Source organism: Battus philenor, unplaced genomic scaffold (assembly GCF_028537555.1).
Source record: "Battus philenor isolate CCGP_79_NKW_IND1 unplaced genomic scaffold, ilBatPhil1.0.hap1 SCAF_5, whole genome shotgun sequence".
In the NCBI taxonomy this organism is placed as follows: domain Eukaryota; kingdom Metazoa; phylum Arthropoda; class Insecta; order Lepidoptera; family Papilionidae; genus Battus; species Battus philenor.
The window spans coordinates 7,040,553-7,053,172 of NW_027181715.1; the positions used below are offsets into that span (position 1 = coordinate 7,040,553).

A 12,620-nucleotide genomic window follows, 5' to 3' on the forward strand; every position below is an offset into this window, starting at 1 on the left:
AGAGAAATGTAATTGTGATGTGGATTGGATTGTGGGTTGTTTAATTGATATTAGAAACGAAAATATACAAAGACATTTTAAAATTTCTTTAAAACAGTTGTTTAGTGAATAATAGTAGTCGATACCTTTTACGTTAATTTTTATTAAAAAAAACTCTTTACAAGTACATAGTTTTAATAGTAGTATAAAGTCGGAGGATTCGAATTAAAAAGCTACAATTTATTTACTACATAATTTTTCTTACTATTGTTTTTTAATAATTCATATGTATTCTAATATTTTTGTAGTTGTTGCATGAATTAATATAATAAATATGTAACGTACAGAGATTTTCAAAATTTGGAAACACTGTTTGGTTAATTCAGTAAATAATGTATTAATTCTTTTATTGTACATTAATGTTATTAATTAAAACTAATAATCATTTTTATTATTATAAAATTTGTTAGAATGTAAGGTCATTAACGCATAAACAGAATTGACAGAATAAAAATAAGGTGTCTAATATGGCTGCCGGTCGATTCTTATTTTATTAGCATTTTGTAACTATTTATTAAAAATCTGAAAAACACGTTAATGCGTTAATATGTCCAAGTAATTTGTGTTAAAGGAATGATGACTTCTACTCCTAAGTCTGAAAAATGCGGGCAAGGTAAGTTAAGTCTCATTTTTGTATAAAGTAAATTGATCGGTATTTTTCTATGAAATCTTTTAAAAACAGTAATACAATGTATATAGGGTTCACTTCGTTTATTTGCATTAAAACATACAGTGTGCTTTGTCAGAATCTTCATAATTTTTAAAAAGCATTTTAAATGTTGATGCAGTGTGCTTATTACAGAAATAGATAAATAATGTTATCAACAAATGTGAATGTATAGTATTTGTAATGACATTTCATTCATACTTCTTTGTTTTTGTTCATAGTTTTCTCACCTTTTTGCAATCAGTTTAAAATCAATTCTCAGCTTAATTGCTGTAAGATATTATTGACATTATTATTTGACGATATTTTTCAATTAATATATGAATATAAATTTACGTAAATTTCAGTCAAACAGATTTACAATAAAAAATAATACTTGTTAAATAATAGTTGTTACCTTTTCAAAAATATTGATTAACAATTTTTCAAGTATTTTAACCGTGTTTTTGTTATAAGTGCACTGTTGTGTAAAGTAATAACATTATTTTTAACATTTATTATTTAACACTAGTTGTCACTGAATTTAAATCTCTCATTAGTACACCTCTTATTCCATTATGATATGAAATGAATATTGATAGTTGGTTTCTCTTATGAAATAATTTTGGTATAAGGTATAGCACTATTTGTTTTTTTTATGTTTAATGTATAATAGGAAATTAGGCATATGTAAGAAATACCAGTTCCTTCAATCTTTTGATTTTGTTCATTATGTTAATGTGCTTTTATGGAAATAAAATAAAGTTCAGTCATTTTGTCATGGATATTAGGACAAAATGTCTTAATATATTAGTACAAATGAATTTACATGTATTAGAAAAGTCATACTTACTGTGACAAATTTTATAATAAACTATAACAAGTTCTCTTATACAGTTATTAAGTCAATGTCTGTCTTCAATCTTATATCCTGATCTGATGTTTTGTGTGACAGCTGAAGAAGCTTTACCTATAGGGGTCTTTGTGTGTCACAGTTTATGAATTCTCTGAAACACTTTTACTTAATTATTATAAAATGACCAACAAAATTATAACAACATCAATAGACTTTAATTTAAACTTACTTAACTGAGTCAACATTATTTATTTAATTTACAGAATTTATAAATTTGAAGACTATTGTGAAATTACATACAAACCAATAAATCTTAAAGTTTACATTTTAACTGTTTTGTGTACATAATTTAAATAAAAAATGAAAAAGCCACCAAAAAACTTTGCTACCAAATTCTGTCAGCCTCAAAGAATGGATGTAGGCAAAAGCGGTTATAATGGTAAATATTTATGATGGTCATGATCTGGTTGACATGACCAATCATGCATAAAACCCTGGCCTAAAAATAAAGAAAAATATGTGGATGGTTTTTTGTAGTAGTCATTGCACATGAATTTATTAAAACTTACATTGCCACTTATGAGATATGGTAATTGTAGTGTAATAAAAAAATACATCCAAATTTAATGCTTAGCTTTTTAAATTTTTGTGAGTGAAAGATGTTATTAATTCTACAATTTTGAATTTAAGTTATTTACAATAATGCCGAAAGGAAAATTAATATTACCTGATTAGTGTCAAAATATAAATTTATTAATAACATAATATTGCAACATTATCCTATCTGATGATATTTTTAGTGTGGATGTTTGAATAATGCTTACCTTTTTCTTTTTCTATTAAATATTTATGATATCAAGATATGGCTAAAAATTTATATTTCCGAAAGTTATTTATTACAATATTAACATTATTAAAACTCTTTTTGGATGTTTAAAATTGCTGTTTCAAATCTGTTTTGCAAGATAGTCTTTTCCAGTACTGTCAGTAACAAACTATGTCTCAAATTTAGCATTTATTTTTCGTAAATCTTTCATGCATTTATTTAATGGGATTTTATTAGTATCTATCATAATCATTTTACTTTAATGTAATTATGATAAACAATAATCTAAAATTAAAATTAATTTCTCACTATTATTTATATTAATCATTTATTTATTTTCACATCTCATGGCAGCTGTAGGTAATTAATTAAACCTGTACAATGTTATAACGACCAACACAAAAATTTAGAAATGAATAGTGTACAAAGTTTATCACTATTATATACCTTTTTGTATCTTGTAAATAAGGTGAAAAAAAAAATAACATATTTATTTTTTTACTGAAAACAACATGTGCAAAAACACTTTACAGACTTAACTTTTTTAAGTTTGTTTTAGGAAATTCTATTAAATTTTTTAATAAAATAAATAAACAAATAAGAAGGAACCTTACTAATTAATTTTTTTTATGTCAAGTTAACAACGAATTTGTAATGTTAAATTGATTAGAAACAATGGCCCAATCCCCAGCTTCCGGCGCTCGGTCGGTTTGCTGATGACCTACATCTGATGAATTCAAAATTACGTTAAAGTGTGAGAGGAGGCGGATAACGACTTCATTGCGTACTTGAAACGAAGATTAATTAAAAATTTGTAAACATACCCTTGTGAACTTGCTAGAGATTGGTTATTCGTAAGTTTATTTACGTAAAGTTCAAGGCTTGTAACGGAAATTACTTTTGTATCAGAATGATTCTAGGATTAAGATGGAATCGTGAGCAGATTATGTCTGCATAGACGTTGAATATATTTTCACTTATTAAAGCTTTTATAAATTCTTTGGGGCCAAATAACTTTATGTATCCGATTTCCCGATCTTTATTTCAGCCGTAAAACGTCCACAGCTGAACATAGCTTCTCCCAAAAATGTCAAAAGGAACCGATGGGAAGTGGCCGGCGTCCAGAGTCTTTCTACGATCTTAACAAAGTCGTCTATCGGATGGTCGTCTTAAGCTGCACTTGCTCGTCCACGGTCTCCATTTCAGACCTTCAAGGTCCCAGTGATCATCGCTACTAATGTTCCAATAATATTAAAAATAGTAGTGTGAAAATGAAATTAACGCAAAATAACTCTATGAATCATTGTTAAGTGGTTAGTCAATTCCGTGACCTGTTTCTTACCAAAAGTAACTTTATTATTAGAATAGCATTGTCAATATCGTCAATAGTCATTTAGCAAGCTGAATACTTCGCAACAGCGTTATATAGTAACAGCGAAGCGATTAAGTTGTTTAAGTTTCTAGTGTTTGAGAAAGTTTTCTTTGTCGTGCCTCCCCTGAGCACTTAAATTAACCGTGACGTGGAAAAGCAATGGACAATAAGCGTCAAGAGCCATACAAACGTCATGTCTAAATAATATATTGAACCGATGTCGAACGTCAATGTCTCTTTTGTCGATAATTCTACATTAAGTATAAAAAAATGTGTTTATGTCGACGCATGTAATTTACTTAGATGTATATTTTTAGATACTTTATTTAGGTATTTGGTGGGGAAATTTGAACAATCATTTAAATATGGGACATAAATTCTCTAATGACTTTAACTTGTAAAATGTCAATCTAATATAAATAAACTTTTGCGACGACTTTGCGACGACGCGCTGCGACGAGTAAGGTTGTAAAAAGTTAAAAAATACTTATTAAACTACCAACATTACATTAAAAATACGTATGGTTATGGTAGTATGAGAAGTTTCACTTGAAATTTAAGTAAGCTTGTATCCATTAGTCGTCGTTTCTCTCTTTTCTCGCCCCCAAAGATATCCATGGGATATACCATAATCGCCACGTTTGGCAGGAGAGTTGGTGATCGTAGTGTGGTATTTTATTAAAACGAGAACGCTGCTGCCCATCTTCTGGAAACTTGTTTGTGGGCAGTGGCTATTCTATATAATTATTGCACAAAGTGTGAATTATGTAAGATTGTATTCCGGCAATCGAACCTGTGACCTGCGATCATAAGTTTTAGTTCTTTACCGCTGCTCGTACATTAGTCTTATTATAGCTATTGAATTTAGTAATAATTTGCGAAGTATTTTCCCGGTTTTTATAACAGCGTATTTCAGTTGACGTGTCAGTGTTATTGTTGAATTATTTATTTAATATTTTATTTGTATAACAACGCACGTACACGTAAAATAGGAAATGGCAAACGTGTCAGATGTGGCGTTGTGAAAGTTATTTCCTTTCTTACCTAACACTACATTTAAGGCTCAGTTCGTTAAAGGAACGGTGCATTTGTTTTAATTTCGTTATTTTAGTGGCTAATGGCTAATGTGATATTTTTTTGTCTAAAAGCGTTGCCTTCGTGTAGAATTGTCACGATGTTTATGTAGGGAGGCAAAAACACTGAGGTTTATCGTTCACGAGGCCTAATTCTAATAATAATATATCTCCAGGGATCAGAGACGAAACGTTCCCTATACCAGTTTCCATATAGATAAACGATGTCATAGCATTAACATGTTCCCAGTTGAATCCGAATGTTGTTTAATATGGTTTAGTTGAAATTACTTTGATAATTATTAAAAAAAAATCTTACTCAAAATATATCATTCTTATTGATTTGTTATCTCGTAATGTTATTTAATATACCTACAACTTGATAGTGAGACTATTCAAGTATATTATTACGTTAAAGAGTTTTCCGTATTTTATTAGAAGTTAAATCTGTTTTAATGTTTGTTTTTGGCTTTTATTAATGTTATTCAATAAATGTTAGTTTAGAAAACTAACAAATATTAAATACGTAAATAGTCTCCCGCCATTTTTTTACATGTGTTTCTGAAAATTATTTTCAGAAATATTTTCATAACTAACGGAGAAATTCAATTTATAATAAAGATTTATTACAAAAAAGTAATACAAGCAGTTGTAATAGCAGTCGCATAAAATTATTTGTAGCTTTTTTACTTCGAGAATTAGGTGCTACGAAGATGCTCGCTCTCGTTGACGTGTTACAGACATAGTCGGTACTGTAAAGGTGAGGCAACATTTTTATATTAGTAGTCACGGCATAGCAACTACATGCAAAGGCTGCTTTAGAACAAGAGATTGACCACAAAATAGTTTAGTTCTTAGTGAAACGTCTGGTTATATCTAAAAAAAGTTATGTTTGCGTGCCACACCAACTCACTGCAAAATCTTTCTACTAAAAAGCATTTTTATAACTATTGATCACTAGTAATAAAAAAAATGTTTGTTATCTACGATAAGGAAGTATAGTTCACAGCTCAGTTAAGCTCTATAGACTACAGCATACCCGTGTCGTACTCTTGAGGTATAAATAGAATATCTACTCTCAATAGTTCACTACACTCAACTAAAGTTTTAAAATACGGCCTGCGTCCAGATGACATCCTTCCGGATGACACTGACGACCTTAACAAGATCGTCTCTCCATGCTGTGGGTGGAAGTTCTTTCCGGACTATGGTTTATACTCCACAAACTTGTAAGGCACCGTGGCAATCTCTACTTATGTTTCAAGATAATGTTAAAATTAAAAGTAGTGTGACAATGTTATGTACTTGTTAAGATGCGACTTGTCCACCATATAGCTCTGTCAAATTGCTCCGTAAGATTTTCATCTATTTTTATCACTTCAGAATTCTTTAGATACAGTTAGGTTAACATGAAAAGAATGTCTGGTCAAAATTATGTGTCGCTGTTTTTTTGATTGGATATCTAAAAATATCTTCAGCGATTGGACAGTATCGAAATAAATAGTGTTATCGAATATTATAGCCGATTATAAAAAAACACGGTATGATAAAGAAGGTCGTTGGAAGACACTAGATGCGGGCCGCTTCCAACGGGCCCTGTTGGCAAGTCTAAATCCAATCTGTTGGGTGGCATATGTCCAGCTGTGGACGTCCTGTGGTTGAAATGATGGATGATGATTATGATAAAAGAAATACTTAAAATTTGTTCACATATAGAGTACGAAAAAACGTTTTCTCTGACATATTATCCATTGATTTAGTTTTTTTAAATTCTTTATTTTTATCTGTACAAATATTATCAGTGAATATTTTTATTTTAATAATTTAGTTATTAAAGGAAGATTAGATATATCAGTGTAGATTCTAGTAATCTATGTGTCCACGAAACAAATGTAGCTGATACGCGACGGGAGCGCATTCAGGTCGTTGGTCACGGACGGGGCCCGTACGTGATTGCGGTCATTATCCGTCTTCGACGTCGCTTATTCAAATTGGTCGGCCATTGGCTAAGGTGTTATTGTTATTAAGGTATTTTCTGATATTTCTGGTAATACCGATTTCGTTCATGCTTACCTTTATATGTTAGTAATAACTAGCTGTCCTCCGCCCTCTTCACTTGTCCCACACCGCCTTTTTGTGGGTGTAGTCATTACATAAAATTGGTAAATTTTAACAAAAAAATTACTGCACATATTTTTTACCTATAAGATATATAGGATGAAAATATTTTTTTTTTAATGAAAGCCCCTTTTTATTACGTCACGAGAATTTCGTTAGTTCATAGTAGAGCTCTTCTTGATGAAAGGAATATTCCTAACAAATTTCAAGTACCCAAGTCTTATGGATCTATATTTAAATACATATTTATGCATATTAAAAAAAACTATTTAAAAGGTTGATTTAAGATACTTTACAATCATTTTATTTCCATTATACAGAGGTATTGGACGTAGCAAGGACCTTTCAGTTAAGCTCCGTATATAATTTTGCCTTACCAAAGTAAATTTTGACATTTACCTATATGTAATTAGGTAATTGCTAAACAGCCGTGTCAGATTTCAATTTAATTTTATTAATTGAACTCTTAGCTTAAGCTATGTATAGTGAAAGGTGGGCCATGATTTAGTTACGTTTGAAAAGTTCTTGCAAAGAAAACCGTTAGATATCTTTAATAATTTGTTTTTTAACAGGAAAAGTAATTTTCTGGAAGTCATTTTTGAAATATTATGTCATCGAAATGACCACCATTACAATTTTTGCAGTTTTTAAGCGAGTGTTTTTAAATACTAGCAGAGCGGAAATTTTCAAGTACGCGTCGCGACCGATCGTTGACATTTCTTCTTTGATTTTTTTTTCTGTTTACGTAGCATATTTTGTTTATGGATGTAGATACGACGACTAAATACCCCATAAAAAGAAGTCTGCTGGGGATAGATCTGAGCTCCTGGGTTGCCATGGAATGTCGCCTTGGCTAGAAATCAACGTTACCGGAAACATCCCTTTATCCACCCACCGCCAGGGACTTGTTGGATGTGAGACAAGTGGCAACATCTTGCTAAAACCACGTGTTACGATTGTAGCCCGCAAATTCCTTCCAACTAAACAACGAAAACTCCTTCGTCATGTAGGCTTTAGGTGTGAGCCCATTCTATATTTAGGCTGGTATCAAAAATAAAGTAAAATGTCTTATGATCTATTTCCGTTAATTGCGATGTGGATATAATATTAGTATTGTTTTATACACTATTAAGAATAAGTTACATAAAACACAAGTAAAGCTTAAGGACTGCTCTAAGCCATGCCATTCGATGTAACATTTTATATGCAGCTTCGATCTAACACGCCACTAACGGGATCATGGCGGCACAGATAGTTTAGATAGTTCGAACCGCAGCTTGCTCGTGCATTTTAAACTTCGAACGTTTAAGGTATTAATTCTTTATTTTAATTACTAGCTGCCTCGGCAGAGTTTGTAATGTTAGAATAAAATGTATATTTTATAATGAACGTTTCTACTGTTTTAATCATAAACGATTTCTAATAAAAAATACGTTTTTTACTTCGTAGACTGCAACGCTTTAGCAGCGATCAACTCCGGGAAATAAGTGTTATTTTGTATGTATTACTCTGGATTTTTCAATTTTATCTCTCCTAAAACCTTTCTCGAGCCCTGGAATTTTTTTAAAAAAATTAGACGAATTAATGTAGTCGCTCTCGTGTTTTGAGCCTTGCAAGCTGGCAATTAATATTAATTTGGTTAATGTGAAATAAGTATTTCATACATTCTTCTTAACCCACGTCTCACAATACATGTAGATAAGAAATATATTTCTATAACTACAACATTCCTAAATGTAACATTTGTTTTTATTAAAGTTACATTTAAACATTAGTTTTTACTCGATATAGGTATGTGAAGACCCGTTACAGGGAACCCATTTGCAGCACCAGCCACAAGTCATTATCCCCTCTATTACCATTCGCATAGCTTTTGTCATTGCAAATGTTTGCTTCAATACGCAAATCTTCCCTAATGTCTCACATTACGCAGGCCGTAAGATTATCTTAAGTGTATCGGGTAATTTTACAATATTTGTCATTGAGTGTAAAGAAATATAAAATATTGCAAATCGTGAGTAACTTTTAATAACCATAGTTGAAAAGGGAAAATTAAGTATACTAGCACAAATTAAAAAAAAAAAACCTTACAGACGAATTAGTCCTTGAATTAGAGACAAAACGATGTTAATTGTTGATGTTAATGTGAAAAGATGTTGCTTATACAATGTACGAGTACATGCACAAAATATAAAATTATATTAAAATAAATCCTGAAACTATTTAAAAGGAATTTTATAAGAGTGAAGAAATGCAAGAACAAGCGTCTACCCTTTTATTACGACTTATCATCATCGTTATTTCAGCCTTAGAATATCAACTGCTGGACACAGGTCTCTCCTGTAGAGACCTTATAACGTTAATGGCTAATAGCTAACATTTAACTATTCATGTTTTAATGGAGGAATGTATATGCGAAAATATTTTTTTTTACAATACATTCTTTAAGAAGCATCCCGTGAATGTGAAAAACATTGTAGTTATTCCAGTGCACAGTCAGATAAAAGACGCATGATTTTCAAGTACAGACATATATCAATTTAGTCCCTGTTAGCAAGGACTTTCGAGACAATAATTTATCTTTATAACAACCATCATTAAGGATTTCTTAAGCTATTACAAAAACTTACGGTTTTGTTCCTCGAGGTCTATTATCATTAACTTTTGACACTCACAGAATCCTATGTACTTAGTATGAATGAATATAGATTTTAGCAAAAACTTTGATAGTATTTCATACTGATTAAGAAACTCGCAGCTTCTGGGATCACCGAGTGACTAAAATCATATTTAACAGTCGTGGAATTCATGTTGTAGCAAATGGTTATCAATTTGAAAGTAAATGCAATTGTTACTCAAGGTACAAGTTTGGATTGTACATTTTTCAGTTTCTTTATCAATGATCTTTTAAGTATTTTTTTAGCATTGATTCTCAAAATGTTATTAGTTTGTACGCCGAGCACTTTCAAATTGTTATTATAAATTATTCATTTATTCATACACATTGCTTGCAAATTTCTTTTAATTAACTTTTTAAACGGTTTGGAATTAATGAAATGGATTTGAAAATCAATAATAAAATACAGGAAGTGGAAACAATAAACTGTACATTAAGTGAAATTGCAGTCGTTTGATAGTAAGTGTTAAGGGCCGCTTTCATTAGCGTAGTGCCATTATGATGCTTTTCAATTATTTAATCTTACGGTGCCTTTTCCTGCCCTAAATTGGATATTATTAGGGATATCTTAATTCACGTCGCTGACGACTTGCACAGTGCTTTGGTGCTCTTTAGTATATCAGGTTATCTCATCTGAAGTAGATCAAATTCACTTGAGGTTGTGCTATAATCATAAGGTTTATTACCTATGCTGTCAAACCGTTACACAGCACCTATTATTTAGTCGCGAATATTTATGTCGCAATGGTTCCTGTACAGACGGCCTCATGTAAACGAAACCCACCGCCATTACAATATAGTTGTCGTAATAACGTCACTACATAGCGGTACGATATTGTTAACTAAATGACCTTATGAATAATTGCCAAGGCCTTAACTATTTAATGGGCTGATGTCGTGATTTAACAACAGGTGTATTACGTACTGTTCGCAGAGCTGAAATAATTCGTTTGAATTGTCTTTACTTGTATATCGTACTGCTTATCTTGGCGTTACATTCGCTAAACTATGGATGCGGTTTTTCGTTCTACGTTTGAAATTATGATAAGAATTCGATTTCTTAAGAAAGGTTGAAAATGCGAGACCTTGGTAGTGGAGAATGGATGAAAGCATATGTCATACGCCCATGTGCATATGTAGGCGAACAAGAATAATAATGATGATGATACTAGAACCAGCGATATTAAGCATAGAAGTAGCATTAATGATAGGGTCAAAAAACTAGTACATAATGATGCTTTCATTGACTAACTATATAATGAGTTCTAAGTAATTAATTATATATGAGTACTGTAAAATCACACGTTAAATTTTTTTCTCTGTTTTTGATCAATTTAAAGATTTTCTCTCAGAAAATATTTAGAATAAATTTAAGTATGACCATATTCACATATCGCCTTACTAAAGCAGTGACCTCATTAAAGTTTCTTATAATTGTTTAACAAAGTTAACTTTAATCAATTAGTTTCTCGTTTTGTTTCTTACACAAAATGTATTCATTATTTTTACATTTTAAGCTACGCGTTTGTGTAATGACTCTAACATGTGTAGTTGTTATAACCTTTATTACGTATTGGAAAGAGCCATTACCTACAGATTTGTTCCGTAGGTATTGCGAAACAGCATACCGTTATATTGTTGTAGATTTGCAATGTTTATTATGATTCGTTGCATTCATGTCCATTAAACTGATTTAAATATATATTTTTTTTAACATTTCTCTGTATTAGAAATTTTTAGTTTTTATAAAACTATGAATAAATGTTTGGGGGAGGCCTATGCTTTAGAGTGGGCGTCTATCGGCTGATATGATGATTAATACATGAAACTGGTATAGTAATGCCGAAAGGTTAGTATTCAATGTCTAAAAATATTAGGGTGGTGGAAATACAATTTTACATTGACTAAAAGAATTTAGATAAATTGCAATGTTTATTATCCAATAGTCGAATCATTTACAAAAATATTTTCTGAACCAAATGACATTGCAAAAGAGAATTATAAGTTTGCTTTTTACTTTTTTTCATTACAACATCAAGCAAAGGCGCCTTCGTTGGTATTATCTCTCTGTGGTCTGTGCTCTGATTCTAGCGTTACCTTCTATATAGTCTTGGTTGGTTTTTATGAAACCAGGAGCAATTTGAAACCAAACCACGTTATTAAACTTAGTCTCGCTTGATTCTGTTTACGCATCGGAAGACGTGACGTTTTTTCGTTAAAAGCAGCGCGGCATCCAACGCCTTAGATAATTTATCTCATCATTAACGAACGCCGGTAAAAAATATGAAAAGCGCTATAGTCGTAACTCAGAAGAATTAAAGTACTTCATGATGTTGCAATTGAGGCGTAAGTGTATGCAACGGTAACGTACATGACCACGACGTTGGATATTTACAAAATAATACCGCACGGTGAATTTAAACAATTTGTGTGCAATTAATTTAAATTCGCGACATGAAAAGCTTGGCTAAGAGGTGGGTGTAATAGACGGCCGAGAGCAGAGGTGTACGATCCCGTTAGGCAAGGTATCACGATCGGGCTAGTTTATTGGAAAGTGAGTTGCGCTCAGCTAGTGCGTCTGCCCGCTTCCTGTTATCGGAGGAAAGACCTAAGCCGACAACCATTACGGCGCGCATTAGACCTGTTTACTCTTTAATTGCACACCGATTCGCCCGATCGTGTCAATAAACTTTAGAGAGCGAAAACGCGTAAACGAGACAAGCTGTTACTATAATAAAGCACTCAATTGTAGAAAATTAATTATAAGTATAAATAGTCGTTTCATTTATGCTTTAATTTATTCTTTAACTTATAATTCAAACGTATAAATATTTTACATAATATAATAATTGCAATTTAGGTTTATTTGTAAACATAACAACTTTAATCTAAATGTATATTTCCCAACTACATTATTCTGCTTGTTCCGTTTACTTCATAGTGGTAATTTCTATAGTTCATTTCATCCTATTTTTATAACGACAGTAGTATTAGAAATTTTAATATTTAATGA

The 12,620-nt window shown here is 31.3% G+C and overlaps 1 protein-coding gene across 1 annotated transcript in view; it reads left to right on the forward strand.

Moving 5' to 3' along the window:
* The first annotated feature begins 522 nt into the window (after positions 1–522).
* Positions 523–12,620, forward strand: part of C3G (C3G guanyl-nucleotide exchange factor) — a 52,692-nt gene continuing 40,594 nt past the window's right edge. Inside the window, exon 1 of the mRNA XM_068772240.1 lies at positions 523–652. Coding sequence (XP_068628341.1) covers positions 613–652 — 40 coding nt within the window. The 5' untranslated portion in view covers positions 523–612. The remainder of the gene's footprint in view (positions 653–12,620) is intronic.